The 21,156-nt window shown below is 38.3% G+C and overlaps 2 protein-coding genes across 7 annotated transcripts in view; both read left to right on the top strand.

The window, feature by feature from the left end:
* The first annotated feature begins 4,282 nt into the window (after positions 1-4,282).
* LOC131307265 (disease resistance protein At4g27190-like) lies at positions 4,283-14,805 on the top strand. 2 transcript variants are annotated; one of them, XM_058333680.1, is made up of 5 exons: positions 4,283-4,403; positions 4,561-5,117; positions 6,565-6,634; positions 10,509-13,350; positions 14,388-14,805. In XM_058333680.1, the coding sequence occupies exons 2-5, from the start codon at positions 4,645-4,647 to the stop codon at positions 14,678-14,680; spliced, it is 3,678 nt and encodes a 1,225-aa protein (XP_058189663.1). In that variant the 5' UTR covers positions 4,283-4,403; positions 4,561-4,644; the 3' UTR covers positions 14,681-14,805. The 2 variants fall into 2 exon arrangements, with proteins under 2 accessions (XP_058189663.1, XP_058189664.1); XM_058333681.1 differs by lacking the exons at positions 4,283-4,403; positions 6,565-6,634 and having other exon boundaries at positions 4,981-5,117.
* Positions 10,230-21,156, top strand: part of LOC131307263 (disease resistance protein At4g27190-like) — a 56,917-nt gene continuing 45,990 nt past the window's right edge. Inside the window, exons 1-2 of one of the 5 annotated variants that reach the window (XM_058333675.1) lie at positions 17,088-17,512; positions 18,282-18,801. In XM_058333675.1, the coding sequence (XP_058189658.1) occupies positions 18,335-18,801 (467 nt within the window). In that variant the 5' untranslated portion in view covers positions 17,088-17,512; positions 18,282-18,334. Of the gene's footprint in view, positions 10,390-17,087; positions 17,513-18,281; positions 18,802-21,156 lie in introns of those variants that run through there. The other 4 variants (XM_058333676.1, XM_058333678.1, XM_058333679.1 and 1 more) reach the window with 4 other exon arrangements.

Raw genomic sequence — 21,156 nt, 5'->3', positions numbered from 1 at the left:
TGGAAAAGAATGGAAAATGAGCATGTCAACGTCGTCGGTGTCCTCCTAGACTCTAGGACTAGAGAGAGTCTGCTTTACGACACTCGGACAGTTGCCATAGAATCCTCGGATTTTCTTTTCGACGATGTATCCTTGATTGAATCGACTGTCACTAGGAGATGTCAAAACAGCCTAAGCCTTTGATTTTCTCCCTTCTCGAAGTTTCAAAGTTTGAGCTCGGAACAACTCGGTGTAGATGGCGTGATGCCATAACCAAAGCGGCATAAGCAGCACTGTGCCGGAGCCCGGATGGTGTAAGTGATTAGCACTTTTAACCTGGGTGGTGTAAGCATCACGTCATTCTCTCCGTTGTTCCTTGTTTTTCGATTTGGAACCTCGATGGGGCGCTAGATAAAGACTTAGAAGGTATTGATTTCCCGAAGCCTCATTGATTAAGGACTTGAAAATTTTGGTAACGTGCAACATCGAGATGCACGACTCGTCATCGGTCCAAGGGAACGTCGAGCGGGCACAAGACAGACTCGACAAAAGACATCCTAAAAGCTGCCCTAGCATGCTCCTACGCAGAACGGTCATGAATGTATGTACAGGCATGCGATAAGGAAAGCGATAACACATAGACATGATATAGGGGTTAGATGCAAATAATCCTACCCTGCGGGTCCCTGTCTTAGGTTGAAAGGTTCTAGTGCTTTGTAAGCGCTGTAGAGGCCGGTTTTGGCTTAAGGGGTTCCTCTGACTAGAGCCGCGATATACCTCCCATTGCAACGCGTAGAGCAAAGCAACGGTCGAACGGTAGTACGACTCATCATCGTCCAAGGTTGTTGGGCGTTCGAGGACCCTGGGCTCCAATAAATTGTGCCGGTTACCTAGAACACCGCAACGGGGCTGACCAACCATCGATGCGAACAGAGAATGCTGAAGAATGATTCGACGAGAGAGAAATGCAACGCTTTGGAAAAATGCCTTTTGAAGCTTGGCTCACTTTTGTTAGTTGATACTTGGAGAAAATTGCACAAGTGAACAATAGTAAAAGCCCCAGTTCGGATTGGTCGGATGCTGAGATCCTGTTACGTTACCATTCCGTTCTTCAGCAGCGCGAAGCGTACTGTTTTGACAAACTTTTGAAATTTGTTCAATTATGTATTAATCGCCAAATATCAATCAACGCACTGCGTTCCCTAGCAGAGTCGCCACTGTGGGCACGCGCCCTGAAAATCCTCGATTTCTGTTTTTAAGGTCGGGTGCGGCCCTCTTTGGAAAAGCGCGGCGAAACGCTTCGATTCAGGGTCGCCACTCGGGTTTTTGCGGTGAAAACACCCAAGGAACCGAACTCGAAAAACGTTTGCTACGTTTGTTTGATTTGAAAAAAAAGGCTTGTAGACCGGTCCGTCGTCACCTTCGATATCTGAGGTTCGGGAGCCAGGTTACGAGAGGAGAAGGATTTTATGGCACCCCTCTCGCCCAATCCGGAGATCGGTCTCTACTCAGGCATTTCATAAAAACGTTTGCATTTTTCTCTAATTTGATTATTTTTCTTAGCCAGTTAGGGCGGGGGAACAGTTAATAGGGGTCAAAACTATAACAAGTTGCAATTACGTGACAAAATGCTTTATGAATGACTTGCTTGCAATGATAAAACATAGATTGAGAACAAGCACTGGGTAACCCGATTGAATTGAAGTATACTACCCTGAAGGAACATGAGCAGGATCCACACCAGCATGCACTGGCCGAGCCGGTGCATGCAGATACGACCTGTGCACGCCACAACCAAGCTGGCGTACTCCACTTACCAGGTTTCACAATCTTTGTTTGTAACCCTCTGGGTTCTGGAAAGGGACCAGCGCACACCCAGGACAAACCACGCAGTTTAATAGAACAGAATATACACGGTTACAGACAAATGAAATGGCTTCCAGCCTCAAAAGACAGCAGAATATCTCAAAACAGCGTGGGGATAGAAAAAAGGCCAAGTCTAAGCTAAGATGCAAGGGCCAGCCACTGGATCTTAGGACAAACAGCCGTACGCCAGTTATGGACAGCGTATGCCACTTTGATCCTAATCCAGTGCTTGGCTTTGCATCATCTGGGTTCTGGAACATGACCAGAAGGATCCCAGAGGCCTTTTGAACATATGAAGGAGCAAGCAGTAACTACTACAGTTAAACAGTTCTAGATACAGAAAGCAGTAAACTGGTTATTATCATGCTTAGGTGATTGACAGAAATGTAAGCTAACAGAAATGATGATCCATGATCCCCACGCCAGTAGTGCTCGCACTGCCATGACTGGCGTACGGCATACGTGTACTGGCGTGCGCCATGTCTCATACTGCACGATTGTCAGATTTTACCAGTTTAAGGCCAGGACTAGTATTACTTACTAGCCTGAGCCTTACTGGTTCCCCTCAGGAGCTGAAAACAGAAAGGAACACAAAGGTGGTATACCTTTTTGTATTGAGGTTTGAAGGTGGTTTTGAGCTCAAAGGTTGAAGATGGAGATTGGATGGTGACTGGACATCAGTGGGGTGTATGGAAGTGAGTTCCCCTCCTTTCTCTTTCAATGGCAGAGGAGAGATAGAGAGCAAGGGAAGAGAAGAAGAAAGATTGCACTTCTTAATGTGGCTAACCCCTTGCAAATGAATGCAATGGGGGTATTTATAGAGGAGAGATGGACTGAGATCAGTTGGGGCTAAGGGCTTGTTTGGCTGGTTGGAACAAGAAGAGAGCCTCCCATGCATTAAATGCATGGGACTTGCCTTGATGGGGGGTGTAGGAGAGAGAGGGAGCGTCCCTGCCGAGAGTAATCATCAAGGAGACTGTGGCCGACGTCAGGGTGGCACCAAAGTCTCGTCCACGTGGCTGAATAAAGTTGATTTGACTGGGTTTGACTGGCGTGCGCCACATATAGACCGGCGTGCGCCAGTAATAACTGAGTCAACGGTCGATGACCGACATGTGGTAGTTAACTGGTGTGCGCCAGGGGATCTATGGCGTAAGCCAGTTTGGTTTTGCTGGGGCTGTTTGGCTCTGGTTTTGAAGGGTTTGAAGGGGGTTTGAAAGAGGTTCGGGACATTCAAAGCTCAAACACACCATCGTCCTCAGACTGTTCTCGACCATTAATCATCATTGAAGAAATAAAACATCGGAAAATAGCGTTCTCTGGACAGTCCAGAATGGGGTGTCTACATAAACCATGAAGTGATTCACAAACAAATTTCATGGTAAATGATACAAATAATTTACCATGAAATGATTGGAAAATCAGTATAACTACAATGGTGGATACAATCAACAAAAAAAAGAGAGATAAATTTCAAGAACTACAATGCATGTCATTGCCAAAAACACACAACAACAAACTTGCACCCCAAATGAAAAACCGACATTAACATCCGGCGAGCCCAAGCCACCACCTAAATAGCCAAAACCACCACATCGGTGGAAGAATGATGTGGAGAAAACATGAAAGAGTGCAATCGACCGTCCGACGAGCCTGAAAATAACGTCTGGCAAGCCCGAGCCACCACCTAAATAGCCGAAACCACCACATTGGTGGAGGAACGATGTGCAGAAGAACATGAGATCGAGAGTGCAACCGTCGTTGCATCCATCGAGGGTTTTGTATATTTGGTCTGCACCGCATGAGGCAGTGTTGAAATTCAAGATCTATAGAAAATAGGCATCAAGAACGGAACTTGGATTTCTCTTCTTTGGCCGTTAAAAAAAAAACCTCCTAAACAAAGAAACACTATGAATAGAAGGCCATCTGAACCTCCATGGGATTTGAAAATTCAGATAACGGAAAGAAGCATACAATGAGGATTGTAAGTTGTGAATATCCTAAAATAATGGTGGAGGAGTTTAGAGATTAGTTTTTTATCCCAAAATTTTGTACCTATATAGGGAGTATATACAACAGTAAAAGTAAAATTGGGTTTATTTGAATTTGAGGATGAAAACATAATTCCAAAATGTGGACGAGATTAAAACATAACTTATACTAGACTAGGGGATGATTATTTAAGTATCCCTAAATTTTCCGTGTACTGCATTATTTGTTTGTTTTTCAAATTTAAAAACGCGGGGTAAGAGGAATCTCTTTAATTTTGTTCAAAAAAAAAAAAAAAAGTAGCCGAAAGAAATTAAGTGGTAGGAAAGTAGAGTTCTACTTTTTGGGAAGAAAGCTTTGCCACTACGCGGCATGCTGCATGCCTTCTCTACGGGTAGCAGGGGGGCCCTGGCTTCAATCCTATCAGTAGTTGCCCCATTGATTCGACGATTCCTTCTTCCAATTGCTTTCTCTCTCTTTCTTCTCTCATCTCTCTCTTCCTCTTTCCCAATTGCTCCACACCAGACTACACTGTTTAATGCCATCTTGCTATTTCGCCACCATGTAACGTAAAGACGAGAGTACTCTTCCTTCTTCACTTGTGGCTTCAGCTTTTTTCTTTTCCCTCTTTCCTCTGTCTCTGTTGTTGAAGTTTTTAGTTATGAGAATTTTGAGAGCTTAAAATTTATTTGATTTCTGAATGATACGAAGTCGTTCAATTCGCAGGGTCGGTCAAGAAGAACATGTCTGTTTGAAAAAGAAAAAAATTTCTGATCGGAAGTCGTAGCTCAATCTCTGGGTTCTTCTTCGATGGCTTCCTCTTCGAACTCTGAATTTCAAGGTACATACGACATTTTCTTGAGTTTTAGGGGCTTAGACACCCGTAAAAAGTTCACCGATCACCTCTACGAGGCTTTGAAGCGAGAGGGGTTTGAAACATTCAGGGACAATGAAGGGATTGAGAGGGGTGAGAACATCAAAACTGAGTTGCAGAAAGCAATTTGGAACTCTAGCATGTCGGTGATCGTGTTATCGGAAACCTACGCCACTTCGAAATCGTGCCTATTTGAAATCCAGACGATTCTCGAACACTACAAGAAGAAGTCGGATCATTTTATTTTGCCCGTGTTCTACGAGGTGGATCCGGGGAAAATTAAGGAGCAAGCAAAAAAATTGGATTTCGGAGAAGAGAAAGCAACGGTTGAAGAAGTGGAGGGATGGAGTGCGGCGCTTAAGGAGGTTGCGAGTATGGCTGGCATGGTTTCCGGAAATCAAACTGATGGGTAATTTATTCATTCAATTCATTTTATTTCTCCATTAGTAGTCTTTAACATCTCCAGCCTTGACCCATTTTAAGATCCAAACCCAAAATTTGGATAAAATTATCAAAAACTCATCTCCAAGCATGACCCAGACTCTTGTCCATTTTTGAGTTTTACCCATTTTCTTTCGCAAATTTGAGACAAACCAGACTCATACCCATTTTTCCGCCTCTCTCTCTCTCTCTCTCTCTCTCACACACACACACACACACATTGTAGATACATATTCACACCCACACCTCATTGTACGTTCATGTCTCAAAACCTAGTCCTGCCCAAGCTCTTTCGATTCGCTTCACAACGCTCTCAAGTTCAATGGTGCTGATCGACATCTCCCTCTGCTGTGACTCATCAAAAAACGGCCCCAATGACTTCCACCTCATCTCTTCCAACCTGCACATGAGACGTTCAGAGCTTCGCCAGAGCTACATTGGAGCTTCTGATTTTGAGGATTCTCTCGTGTTATTTACACGAATGCCACTAAGTATTTCAAAAATGATAAATTTGGGTCAAAATAGGGTTTTGCCATTGGAGATGCTTCTACCCAAAATGAATTTTTTCTCAAAATTTGACCCAAATTTGAGGAAGGGTAAGGGTAAGGCTTGGAGATGCTCTAGGTACACATATTTGCATACACCCATCCGAATACAGAGATACGGTAAGGATTGGAGATGCTCTAGGTACACATATTTGCATACACCCATCCGAATACAAAGATACGCTCGTTCGAGGCAAGTGAGTCTCTTCTATTTTGTGGGGTTCATATGTATTGAATGAGGGATCAAATCGCGTTAAAAAAAAAAAAAAGGGGTCAAATTCTCTCTACCAGCTTTCTTCTATATTTTGGTTCCCATACATTTTTAACCGTTAGATTAATTACATGGCAGTTTTAAAATACATAAATTCAAATACATGATCTAATTGCTCAATATCGCGGGTACACGGGAACAGGAGGGATTCGGTATAGAGAGGAACTGGTGTTTGTATTCCGAACACTCTGTACAAATTGTGCACACAAGCTATCAAGCTATCTGTTCAACATATTGGAGGCCCCTAATGCCATGCATGGGAATTAAACGCATATTTTATTGTCCATTTTGACAAGTTATGGGGCCCAATATGTTAAATGTTGTATGGAATTTATTTTTATGTATTTATAGGTTTTCCCAAATTGGAGGTGGTCATAGCCCGCCCACCTTGGATCCGTCTATGGTTGGAAGTCGACGGAAAGTAATGCTACTCTTGACCAAATTTTGAGTTCATTGATCTTCTTGACACACGTGGTTGTGTGTGGGGACTTTTTATAATTTGTGTACTAGTTTTGGTATGTGCATGGAAATTTGGTTTATCCTTTCAAATCTTTTCTGATATACTGAGCTTCATTTGGCTTATTAAATTGAAATTTTAGGTATGAAGCCGAGTTCATTAAGGAAATTATTGGTGCACTCAAAAGCAAGCAAACCGACAAGCACCTGAGGGTAAGTACGGATATTATCAAACAAAGCGTGATTGTTTGTGGTTGCTTTCTTTTACTATGTGGAAGGGGGGAATAGATATGAGGCAGTTGCTAAAGTTGTATACATTTCAAACCACACTAGATAAGTCAAATACCGAAGCCGGGATTTTTATCACAAAGGAATCGAATTGACAAATATAGATTCTTATTATCAAAAATACACTCTCATTATATACATTCTTTTCCTTCGTGTATAACACTCTATACGTAAAGTGTTGTGTGTTTTCTTTTAGTAACTACAACAATCAAATATATTATCCTCCATTTGGTTATGTCTTGTTGAAGGAGAAATTGTTAAAGATCAAGGTAATAAGGCCATTCAAAGTGGTATAATAAAAAATGGATAGTTAAAAGTAGACACATCAGCTTTTGATTATTCATTTAAAAGATTGCCAAGCTTAATAATGTTGGGATCCATAATGGTCACTTCTAGTCCATAACTAAAATAATTAAGGGATCCATTACAATTCCACTACAATGTTGATCCACTTACACAATTGACATTACTCATCTCTAGCAATTTGACTATTTTAGAATTCGTTGATGACTGACTTAGGCATTTTACTGGTTTAGTCATTTTATCAAACATATGGTGTTCTTCCTAGTGTTCTCTATCAAAACAACTTCGGAACTTCTTTTTTTTTTTTCCTATTTCTGTAGCCTATCTAACCAAACTAATATCACAAATCTATCACTCTCTTAATCTTCCAAAAAAAAAAATCAAATGTGTTCTTGAATTTGGAGAAGAATGCAAGGTTCTTCATGTACTCAACCACAGGAGGAGGAACGAAAAAGGAGTGAAATCGAAATGGGAAAGTAAAGTGAAATACCTTAATCCGGCAACGATGGGTTAAATTGTAGATGATCGAGAGATATGAGCTTTACTTTTGGAGGGAAAGAAAGAGAAACAATTTATGGGTGAAGTGAACAAGATATAGAGCAGGCGAAGAAGAAAATAAGAAAATACCAGTTGAAACACGCGCTATACAAATTTTGGAACTAGTTAATTTATGTGGTGTGGGGTCCACAAATTTTGATTATTGAAAAAGGTTGCTAGTTTTGGTTATCCAAAACCCAAAATTTAATTATTTTTAAAGATGTTGCTAAGTTTGATTATATCATTATGAGCCATCTTTTGCATCAACATTGTTAACTTTATTAACAATTGACTTTTGATTATACCACAATGGATGGCCTAAGTTGAATTAAAGACCAAACTTAATTTGAGACTAATCGCATACTTATATCCTTAGGCTCTGTTCAGTTGTCCGGAAAGTACAGGAAAGGATGGAAAAATCAACTTTCTCATAAGTTTTGCAGTGTTTAGTTGCCAAGAAAGTAGTGGGAAACATGTTCTTAAGTTTTCCTGCAAGATTTACTTTCTTGCAAAAGTGATCTGGCCAAAAGCATAGGATTTTGCGGAAAAGTTTTCTCCATTATGGGGCCAAAATAATTGGCAGGTAAGAAAACAAGCAAATGACTCCAATACCAAAAAAATACGAATTAGATTCTTAAAAAGGCACTTTGAGATTTACGTGAGTAACAACAATTTCGACTACTGTGGTGCTTTCTGAGATAATTGTTGTGGAAAAAATTAGTAATTGATTTTTTTTAGAAGTATTTATTTATCTTGTCATTAGTCTTCAGTTTTGTTTTGTACTTACTAATCATCAGTTTATCAATAAGTTTTTGTATTGGCAACTAATCAAGTATAGTTGTTTAAAATTTGTTTATTTAGTTATCATCTACTTATTTTTTAAGCTTCATGTTAAGGCTTTGCATTAGATAAAATACATTTTTCGGTATGTGTTAGCTCTCAAAGTTACTTTAAGCCATGAGAAATAAAGAAGTTTCTCATAAGTGTCTTTTCTCGACAAATGAACCACTAAACTTAAGTTTTCCTGCAAAATTTTTTTGTCGAATGAACACTCACAGGAAAATAGATTTCTTTTTCTTTTACTTCACTTTACTTGACTTTTCCTGAGAATAACTTTTCTGTACAACATCCCTGGCAACTGAACGGAGCCTTAGTGTTTAAGTATACTAAATTTGTTTTAAAAATATAGAGTATTTGGGGGTTACCGGGACCCTTGCCAGCCCCAACACACCTCTGCCCCTGGATATCATGAGCTGCTTGTTTTTATCCAAATCACTACTACAATAATCGTAAAAGATGACAGTTTAAAAGTGTCATTAAACGCGAAAGATGACAATTTTGAAACTGTCATCTATGGAGCTGTCATTAAAAGTCTGAATCTTAAAATGACGGTTTGAAACTGTCATTAATATCTATAAAGATGACGCTTTATAAACGTAATTGAAAGTAAAAGATGACATTTGTGAAATGTCATTAAAGTACTTGAGACTGTCATTAATATCTATAAAGATGACGGTTTATAAACGTAATTGAAAGTAAAAGATGACAGTTGTGAAACGTCATTAAAGTGCTTTAAAGCCGTCATCTTTTATAACGATCCGCTCCCGCCCTGTATAATATTGTGTCCGCTTTGAACACCAAACCCCATCAAACCTCCCAATGAGGTCACTCATCCCAGAATTACTCCAGTGCAAGCACGCTTAACTATGAAGTTTCAATTGGCTTTGGCACCCTCATAGCTTTAAAAGTCATTGTCCAAGATAGGATGACGATATATTATTTATAGCACACAACTTACACTTCACCAAGCGATGTGGGACTACCATCGGTTGACTCTTCTAGTCACCGATCCGATAGCCCCTCGCACGGGTCCCAACTGTGCTCAAGCCGGTTGACCACTACCTGGAACTCCCCAGGGGCAGGCGTCACAATCTCCCCCACTTAGGAATACACGTCCTCGTATGATGTTGAGATTCTGTCTCACATTTTCGGTTGATACAAGCTCTGATACCATATGTAACGACCTGCTCCCGATTTGAGATTTCAAAGTAACAACGCTCATAGATGATGCCGTTTTTTCCAAAAACAAATTTTTGTTCTTCAATGTCACTTATAAGGAAAAAATGACATTAAAAAGAAAGAATAATTATGTCACTATTTTACAAAGTGACATCACAAATATATTAGATCACAGTTTAGGTGAAAACTGACATTAAAAGAAAGAATAGTTATGTCACTATTTTACAAAGTGACATCATAAATATATTAGATCACAGTTTAAAAGAAACTGACATTAAAAAGAAAGAATAGTTATGTCACTATTTTACAAAGTGACATCATAAATATGTTAGATCACAGTTTAAAAGAAACTGACATTAAAAAGAAAGAATAGTTATGTCACTATTTTAGAAAGTGACATCATAAATATATTAGATCACAGTTTAGGAAAAACTGACATTAAAAAGTAAGAATAGTTATGTCACTATTTTAGAAAGTGACATTATAAATATATTATATCATAGTTTTTTAGATGACTGACATTATTTATCTATGGCAATTTTTTTAATTACGGTTTTTTCGAAAACTGACATCTTTTCACTTTTTCAAGCGTCATCTTTTAACAATATTGTAGTAGTGAATGTTTGTTTGGAAGGATAACTATGAGATTAATTTTTTTTTTATGGCCAAAGAAGAGCGCAAAGTAAACAATGTTGATGATGGATGTTGGAGACTTGGAGGTTTTCCTCTTGTCCTTGATGATAGGGATTAACGGACCAATGGTTGCATTAGCTGGCCAACAAGATTGGTTTTTTTTCACCAAGAATTATCATAACCACTAGGTTCGAGAGTTTTCTTTTTGTCAAGAAAATATAGCAAAATAGAATTAAACCATCAAAATACTAGTGAAGTACTCTTCATGATTTCCTCGTGACCACAATCCTTTACTTTTTGTTTGCAGGATCTTAACGAAAACATGCAAAATCTCAAGAGAAAGGTAGAGTACTTGAGTGGTCAAGAGAATGACATAAATTCACAAATTAGCAATGCGGAGCGCCGGCCAGGGAAAAGACCAAAGAAAGAAGTTGAAGTTTGGCTCACAAATGTGCAACGGTTTAAAGATGATGTGCAAAGGCTTGAGCAAGAAGTAGTTGGAGAAACGACGAATGTCTCCTCGCGTATGCGGTTGGGAAAGGATATCGCCAAGAAGATTCTAGAGGTGCAAGAACTCCAGAAAAAGGGCAGTGATTTTAATAGTTTGATGATTGATGAAGAAACAACCGGTAGACTGTTGCAACCACTAACGGAAGATTTTGTTAAATGCACAAAGGCAAGGAACACAGAGAACATTTGGAAATGCGTGACGAATGATGACGTCACAAAGATTGGTGTTTATGGAATGGGGGGCGTTGGCAAAACAACCACCATGAAGTACATTCACAATCAGCTCTTGGAAGAAAAAGGCAAGTTTGATAATGTGTATTGGGTCACTGTATCTAAAACATTCGATATTACAAAGCTACAGAGCGACATAGCTAAGGCACTAAAACTTAGGTTTTCGGATGATGAGGACGAAACAATAAGAGCATTAGAATTACATGCAGTGCTCAACCGACAGAAAAGGTACGCCCTTATCTTAGATGATGTATGGGAGAGATTTGATCTGGACAGCGTGGGTGTTCCAGAACCGAAGAGATCTAACGGGTGTAAACTTGTTCTTACTACACGATCGTTAGAAGTGTGTAAAAGGATGAAGTGTACACCTGTAAAAGTGGATCTTCTCACAGAGGAGGAAGCGCTGACTCTATTTCGCAGCATAGTTGTTGGAAATGACTCGGTGCTTGCTCCAGATGTGGAAGAAATTGCAGCTAAAATTGCCAAAGAATGTGCATGTCTGCCGCTTGCAATTGTTACGTTAGCTGGAAGTTGTCGGGATTTGAAAGGAATCCGTGACTGGAGAAATGCACTAAATGAATTGATCACTTCGACGGAAGACGCCAGCGATGATGTAAGTAAGGTTTTTGAGCAACTCAAATTTAGTTATAGTCGCCTAGAAAATAAGGTGTTCCAAGATTGTTTCTTGTATTGTTCCTTGTATCCTGCAGACCGTTTCATCCCTGTGAATGAGCTGATAGAGTATTGGATTGCAGAGGAATTAATCGCTGACATGGATAGTGAAGAAGCACAGTTGGACAAGGGTCACGCTATATTGGGAAAACTAACAAGTAGCTGCTTATTGGATTGCGTTACCGATATATACAAACAAGAATGTGTTAGGATGCATGATTTGATCAGAGATATGGCTCTCAAAATAACAGCAAGTAGTCCTAGATTCATGGTAAATGCTGGTGAGACAAAAAAAAGGGTACCATATGAACTTTGGTCTGATGATCTTCAGAGGATTTCCTTCATGGATAGTTTGATAAGTGAACTTCCAATTACACCACCTGTCTGCCCCCGGCTTACCACCTTACTTTTGAATATTAGCTATCCGTCAATGTTAGAAGTGATTCCAAATTGTTTCTTCTCCAATATGCCTTGTCTTGAGGTATTGGATTTGTCCATGAGGAGAATAACGTCACTGCCAGAGTCCATCTCCAACTTGGAGAATTTGCATGCATTAATTCTGAACAGGTGTAACCAATTAAAGAATGTGCCGTCACTGGAGAAGTTGAAGGCTCTGAAAATGTTTGTACTGACTGATAGCGAAATTGAAGAATTACCGGAAGGTATTGAAGAATTGGTTAATCTCAGAAAATTCGACCTCTCAGGTAATAAAATATTAAGGACGTTTCCTAGCTGGAAGTTACGTAGGCTCTCAAAACTCCAATACCTTAGAATTGACGAGACAGGAGTAGAAGTGTCCACAGAAGGTCTCCTGTGCTTGCGTCAATTAAAAGTTGTCGCTGTCCACTTTCGCAGTGTACAGGAGCTTACTAGGTATGCAATATCTCAGCAGTTCCAAGGGTTGCAGAAGTACCGTCTTATAGTGGGAGAAGAACGTCTTCTGTTCGAAAGAGATCTGAGAAAAGAGTTTAATATCAGTTATAAATCTGTACCTTTTGGAAGTTTAGTATATCAGCCAGTGCTCCCCGCAGATATAGAGTCCTTTGCGGTTGATGGATTCCACGATCCCATTAGCTTATCAGCTATTCCATGCTTCAAAGATGCCAAAGATTTACGTAAATGTTTAGTCAATCATTGTAACGGGTTAGAATCCATCTTTTCATCATCTACCTTTTCAGAAGATGGCCAGATCCCTCTAGGAACCGTCGAGTTCTTTATTTTGACTGAGTTACCCAGATTAAGGTTACTCTTTGACGGGATTGCCCCACCACACAACATTTATTTCAACCTAAAAGAATTGTCCATCAATAATTGTGACGCTGTGTTGAATATTTTTCCTGTCCAGTTATTGCAGAACTTCCCAAACCTCGAGAAACTTTCTGTATGGCAGTGTGAGAATGTGGAGGATATAATAGTCGAAATAGCAGAGACGAGTGATTGGAGCAATCATCAAGATTATAACAACTCAATCAGTCTCCCAAAACTCATGCACTTAGAACTAGTTGACCTACCAAGACTGAAGAGTATATATAATGGGGTGATGGTGTGTCCATCTATAACAAGAGTTCAATTGCTTAAATGCCCGATGGTTAGGAGACTGCCGCTTTCGCTGCATATGGATGGCGAGCAAGCAACACCACCACCTGCTCTCAAGCGCATTGTTGTACACGAAAAATGGTGGGAGTCTCTGCAATGGGATGATCCCCTCACCAAAACAATTCTTCAGCCTTGTATAGGTAAATATCATTATGTCGTGTCTTATTTGAAAGTAGTTGCATTATTGGTGTAGTGGCCCCCATGCCAGCTCTTTGTATTGTGTTTAACCCAATTTTGTCAAAGTGATCTGATCAATTACCCCTGGAGGCTGCCAGGCTGGAGCATTCAATGATTTTTCAGAATAGACTATTTTTTCTTTTGTTTTGGCATCAAAACCTTTGTAGTTCAGTATATTTAGTTAGTAGTAAATTTTTTTTTTGCATGTTTTCGATTGACCAAAAATTAGGCCTGGCATGCAACTTGTAACTTTCCATAAGAAAATACAAGTAGTTGATTCGTGCAATCCATGAGACTTTTTTTTCGTAAGGTAATTTCACATGTTTATAAGTAAAAATTACTGGTATTGTTGATGGTTGTGACTTGTGAGTCTTGTGACGTGACTCTACTTGATTTAGTTGATGTACTTTAATAAATCTTAAGCTACTTGTTTTATGTTTTACCTTACGTGGCTTAGTCATTACACGTGAACTTACTACTTTCATCTGTAAAATGAAAAGGATAATATTTATATTCTATCATAATTTCAAGTAATGCAGAATAACATTAATTATATCAAACGCCAAAGTTGTGCAAAGTTATGAGAAAATCATATATGCATTTATAATGAAAATGTGATCACATTCAAATATAATTCCTTATTCTTTTTAATTTATGCAGCTACAAATTAGTAAATTACAAAAAAGATTATTGATTGAAAATGTAATGACGAAAAATTAAATTTTAAGTAGTAAAAAGGTGCTTTGTTACATGTATATAGATTCGATTGCTTGAGTTGCTAGAGTGTGTCTCGACTTGAACATATGTATAATGTAATTTCCAAAGCATAGTTCAGTCACTGAAAGATGAATCAAGCATTATCTGTACTTGTTTATACAAGTCCCACTTGTTTTTACCTTGTTACATATCATTTCTTGATATGGGCGAATGAAATAGTAGCTAGTCTTAAATTATGTCTTGGATTTGTTATTTTTGACGTTTTCTTTGATTCATTTTCTAGGTTTTACCAAATGGTTGTTGGACTATAAAGGCTGTGAAGACGATTATTCTGAGGACTCTAATGACGATTTGATTGATCTCAACAAATTGCCTGACAAGATAAGTGAGAATTCAATTCAAGGGGTGGAGCCAGACAAGAAATTGGGGAAGATTTCAAATGCAAAGCAAGTAAAAAGGTTAAGGGCAAGAAATAAGTTAAAGGGGCATTTTTGGTATTCAAATCGTTTGGATCTTTTTAGAGCACAAAGAAGATGCGGGAGTCTTCGCATGAAAAAATTGATATTTAGAGTGTAATGGTACCTTGCCAACTGCAGTTTAGGATTTCTTAGGATTGTCTCATCTATTTCCTTCTTCTTGTAATATTTTGTTATATCAATGAAATATTACTTTGTTTGCTTTTAAAAAAAAAAAAAAACAAATTGCCCGCAAATCTGGTGATGTCCTTTCATCTGTCTTTGGATTCGATTCATGTCAACAAATGAGGTAAGTGACCTCTTGCTACTTTCTTGTGTTTATACTTTGTGAGGATGGAACAGAAGAATCCCCTTAACATTGTGATTAGCAAAATTATTGTGAATCATGATCATCTTTTTAGTTTCTATCAGATTGTCTTGCAAACCGGTGGATTATTTCTTTTTCCCTTGAACAAATAAAATTATTTCTTTTTCCCTTGAACAAATAACACTGTGGTTTTGACCCCAATCCTGCGCTCATGCAGTTTGAAGAAATTTAGATACCCACGTTGAGTAATAAAATTTTGATTTGTATGTATGGAACAATTTAATTTGTTCTCTAAAGACTATTGAACCCGCTCGTATTGCTCCCAACTCATTTTTTTCTTTAACTTGGCCAAACAAGTTCTTGTCTACAGTTGCTTTTTATTGAATTGGTCGTTTTACTTATTTCTTAAACAGATCCAATGGATGGTGTTGCACGGGTCATTCTCCGGTTGTACGGTTGAGGGTTCAAGTTATTTTGAATTATTCTGTAGGGACAGTAGTTTGTTTTTGAATCGCAGAAGTCCAGTTGTAGCATGTTATGACTTTACCCTCCTCCTCTGCTTTGTATTCGGGTATTGTTCTTAAAACTTTGTGTAGCGTGGATTGTGGGATTATTCATTTGAGTTTTTTTATCCGTTGTTTTCATTGTTTTCCCATCCATATTTGTGGTGGTGCTCTCTGATTTAGTGATCTACTGACCCAGTGGCAAATCTTTATTTTTTTTTCCTAACAAAAGAGAAAAGTTATAGTATTGATAAAGGTTCAACGACACTTACAAAACAAAATTCATTGCAAAGATCATCTTTACAAGACCTGAGGTGGGCTCTGCAGAAAAAGGATACGTGCAAGATCTAAGCTTCAATGTTTGTGCAAACAGACTTTTTGTATTAGAAGCATGAATTCGTAGGACTACAAATTGCCAACCATAACACTAAGGGGTTGACCTAGTGGTCAAAATTGAGTGATTTGCTTTATCCTAAAATCTCATATTCGAAATCTTTTAGGTGCATCAACTCCTTTGGAACCAATCGATACAAAGTTTTGCTTTGACTTTAAATGAAGTCCCGCTAGTAGAATGTGAGATATGTCTCTTGGGATTGGTCGAGGTGTAGGTAAGCTAAACTATATTCATCTCGCAAATGAGAAGGGAACCATCCTGGAAAGTGGAAAGTACACAACAGACCTGCTGAGGGGAAGGCGAAAAAGACTTGTGCCTTGTGCCCCCAAAATTTTAGGTAGATTTTGACATTCTCCAAATTGATAACCGCATTCTCCATCAATTTTTATCATTTTTAATTGATAGGTTCCTTATTATTTTTAATTGATCAAGCACTTCGCTTAAGAATGGGTTTGGAAAATTTCAGAAATATGAGGAAACTCAGGTTTTGTTTGATGTGAAAAGTTACATTCCACTCCTAGTGATGAATGTTTCAATACTTATCTTTTTTTAACTTCCAAACCCTGCCCATAAGCCAAACCCCTGCCACTTGTAGCTGTGTTCGGTACATATACGTACTGAGGGTCAAGTTTTTTTCCCCCACAAAAAAAAAAAGAAAGAAAAAGTATAGGTACGCAATAATTCAAACATAACACCATTTATATAGATGAATGCTACATACACTACATAGTTATACTGCACGTTATACTATATTTTATGTGAGGTCCATTTCGGGTTTCACAAAAATTCAGAAAATATTCATAAATTCTAAAATATTATTTTATGGAGCCCTATAAAAAATCAACTCCAACGGAAATCGGTAAGTATTATTTCTAGATTCATAACGGCGAAACTGAGCAGTTGAGCAGTTTCACCCCTACGAATCCAGAAGTAATACTTACCGATATCCGTTAGAGCTGATTTTTTACAAGATCTCATAAATAATATTTTAAAATTTATCAATATTTTTTTGAAGCTTTTTAGGACCCGAAATTGACCCCACATAATGTAGTGTAAAAAAGTAATGTACATATCTTTAGTGATCCAGAATCCCTCAAATATATATGGGGCCCACACACTTAAACTTTAAAAGTTTCTCGCAGGGGAAAAATGATACTCCACCAAATTTCGAATATTTTTTCGTTCGTTTTGTTACTGGGGTAATAAACATAGAAAACACAAAGAGATATGGGCAGTGTTTAGGAATTAAAAAGACGTAGGGAGTATTTTCCTAATGTGAAAACGCGGGGGAGAATCTCATGAATTTTCTTCGAAAAAGGCAGCCTTTTCCCATTACAGCCGTGCTATCCACACAAATTTCTGATCCCCCTATCCCATTATCTCTTCCAGTAGAGAATATGTGGTAGGAAGTGGAGCTCTACCATTCCTGTGGGTTGCCTAATTTGACTCGAGAAGATTCCTCCTTCCTTCCAATTGCTTTCTCTCTCTTTCTTCATCTCTCTCTTCCTCTTTCCCAATTGCTCCACACCATACTACACTGTTGAAGTTTTTATGAGAATTTTGAGAGCTTAATTTAATTTACGTGATTCCTGAAGGAATGATACGAAACCGTTCAGTTCGCAGGGTCGGTACAGAAGAATATGTCTGTAGTTAATTAGTACGAACATAACAAAATCAACAATCTTGGTCGTCATTAACTGCATCGATCTGTTGCTATTTCGCGACCAAGTAAGACAACTCTTTCTTTTTCACTTTTGGGTTCATTTTTCCCCCTCCCCTTAATTTGTCTATGTGCTTGACTTGTGTCAATTGTGTGGTGAGGCTTTTGGGACGTTTATTTACTTTTTTGATAGTCGGACGTTTATTTACTTGATTTCAAAGACTATATGCGTTTTAGTTCTAAAAAAATGTCGTTCTAGAGGTAGCTTTCTTAATTTTGTTAATTAAGCTTAGTTAATGCATTTTCAGTTTGATGTTTGAAACTAAATTTTCTTCTGTTATGTACGTTACAACTTACAAGGATCGAGATTTGGATTATTAGGAGTACGTTTCATGCTTGTTTAGTTTTTCTTTTTTTTTTTTCCGGCCAAAATGATAGGAGTTGTATTATATCAAAAACAACCGAGTACATCAACAATCGAAGTTGGATATCGTCCCAAAGGGAGTCAATAACCAAATCAAGAGGCCTAGCTACCCAAGATTACCACTAGATTCTCGCACCTGGTTTTTCTAGCGAGTCAGCCATGACTGACCTCCAAACGGAGAGAGCAACAAACCCTCAACTGCGGCAAAAACAACCACACGATCCAAGACCAAAAACCCACGCCCAGAAACTTTCATAAGAGGACTAAAAACACCTTATATAACAAAAATATAATGAAGAAAACCTATTGGTGGCAGGTGTATATAAACTGTCTCTGTTGTTGAAATTTTTATGAGAATTTTGAGAGCTTAATTTACGTGATTTTTGAATGATACAAAACTGGTCAATTCGCAGGGTTGGTCAAGAAGAACATGTCTGTCTGAAAAAAAAACATCCTGAGTTCGTCGATGGCCTCCTCTTCGAATTCTGAATTCAAATGTAGTTACGACATTTTCTTGAGCTTTAGGGGCTCAGACACCCGTAACAAATTCACCGATGAACTCTACGAGGCTTTGAAGCGAGAGGGGTTTGAAACATTTAGGGACAATGAAGGGATTGAGAAGGGTGAGAACATCAAATCTGAGTTGCAGAAAGCAATTTGGAACTCCAGCATGTCGGTGATCGTGTTATCGAAAAACTATGCCACTTCGAAATCGTGCCTGTTTGAAATCCAGACGATTCTCGAACACCGCAAGAAGAAGTCAGATCATGTTATTTTTCCCGTGTTCTATGAGGTGGAGCCGTCGGAAATTAGGGAGCAAGCTAAAAATCTGGATTTCAAAGGAAAGAAAGTGACGGATGAGGAAGTGAAGGGGTGGAGTGCGGCGCTTAAGGAGGTTGCGAGTATGAGTGGGTTTGTTTACTTTAATAACAGGTAATTTATTCATTCAATTCATTTTATTACTCCTAGCAATCTTAGGTACACATATTTGCATAAGCCCATCCGGATATAGAGATACGCTCGTTCAAGGCAAGTGAATCTCTTTTATTTTGTGGGATTCATATGTATTGAATGAGGGATCAAATCTCTTGTACAAACTATGTACACAAGTTATCAAACTATCTGTTCAAAATATTGGATGCCCCTAATGCTAATGTCAATGCCACGCAAATTTATTGTCCGTTGTGTTACAGTGACTCTCTTACCCTCCCAAGTCAAAGCATGCATCCCATCTTCCTAAGAAATCAATTGGAGCAGTTAATGAATAATTACCCATGCATCTTTCGGTCTACAAGGCACCACACCATCGTGTTTTTCGTTTACGTATCTGTCTTATGGGAGAGCATTTCTCTGGTCCTAAGTGATTGATATCTGACTAATTAACATGAATTATGACGTAGCCAATATGTTCAGTAATATCTATAGAATGAGAGGTGCACATAATCACAACGACCAGAAAGGCCCAAAAAAGGGCAAAGTTGGATGCTCTAGTACTCCACTTCAAAACAAGGTTAATTTTTTTAACTTTTTGGTCTTCAGAAACCTTTTTTTTTTTTTGGACAAAATTTGTATTGTTCTCTTAGATGAGAGGATCAGAAAAAAGCCAAAAAAGAGAGAGACCAGACTTAATGGAAAGCACTAAATATTAAAACAAGCAAAATAAACTAGAAAATTTTGATTTTTTTTTAATTGATTGGTTCTCTTATATTTTTTATAGGAGTAATAAAACAGATGTCTATACTTATTACAAACTTGATACTACATTAACATACAAAGAGGAGATGCTAAAGAAATTTATACAGTATTAGTTATTTTGGAGGTAATGGTAGATTTGTATGCTTCTTACATTTTTGGCCTAATCTCATGGGAATGCAGAATCAGCTTGATAATAATTTCAAAAGTTAGGGATGTCAGAGCATTTTCCTAAAGAACAGGAGGTTAATGTATTTGTCCGGACCTCAGGGGAAGCCACTGTAATTTACCTATATCAAATTATATAGGTTCGTCTAGATTGGCCATGTTGGTCATGAATTTTTTTCTTTGACTAGCTAATTTTTTTTAATTAATTTTTGAGAGAGATACAAAGACTAAAAGGAGCCAAAAAAAGACAACAAAAGCTCATTTGAAACCCAATCTCTTAATTGGCAAGATGCCAACCGAGGAGAAACCCCAAGATACAAAACCCAACGCCTAAGACCCAACACCTAAGGGGCCTAAAAACCCAAATCAAAAAATGAGCACAAATGGGTCATAGCCCAACACTTGAAAGAGGCCTAAAAGCGCAAATAAAAGGGACAAAGCCCAATAGATTAAGCCCATTAAAAACAAACCCTAACCCTAATCCAAACCAACACCCAACCCATGGCTCCTCCCTGCCGCCCACCACCTGAGCAGCCAGCCAAAGCGACCCGCCGGCGCCTCCTCGCTTCGACGTGAGGACATCATTCACCCCATAAAAGGTAGATATAACACACCCACTTGTATATTCTACAAGGGAGGCACACGCTAATCGTGTGTGCGCTTAAATTCTTATGTGACTAACTGAATCATTCATTTCCAATTTATCTCCCATTGGAGATAAAATTATAACAACTAATTACACTACAAGAAAAATTCAATTGGGTGACGAATGAAAATCGTCACAAATTGCATGTTTTTCGTCACAAATAATATAGGTGACGAAAAAAAATTTGTCGACTAAAGGTTGTCGAGGATTCCTACCTGGTGACGAAATCTATTTTTCGTCACCTATAGTGCCTTTTGATGACGAAATATTTCGTCACCAAAAAGTGAGTAATTAGTGATGAAATTTTTTTCCTCATTTATTGTGCTTTTTGACGACGAAAAAATTCGTCACCGATGGGTCACATTGGTGACGAAATTTTTTGTCACTAATATAAGAAATCGGTGACGAAATTTTTCGTTGCGAAAGATGTTTTCATATGGAAAAAAAAATCCATCTTTCTTGCTTCTGCTGGGTTTCGAACCCGAGTCCCTTGAGTTTTTCGCGCAAGCTCCAACCAACTGCACTACACACACTTTTCAGTAAATATTTGAAATATCTAATATATAACACATATGTTTAACATGAAAATATATTTCGAATGTAATTTTGGACTTTTAAACATTAAAATTAGCAATTTTGATAAACATGAAAGTTGTAGGCAATTGAGTTATTGTTCAAACCCAATTTGAATTATCTCAATCAGAGATTTTAGTAAAGAGTTATGTTCGAAATACATTTAGTGACAAAGCGCAATTCATAAATTTCGTCACGAAAGGTACCCC

Source organism: Rhododendron vialii, chromosome 11a, assembly GCF_030253575.1.
Source record: "Rhododendron vialii isolate Sample 1 chromosome 11a, ASM3025357v1".
Lineage (NCBI taxonomy): Eukaryota > Viridiplantae > Streptophyta > Magnoliopsida > Ericales > Ericaceae > Rhododendron > Rhododendron vialii.
This window is presented reverse-complemented; position numbering and strand designations above follow the sequence as displayed.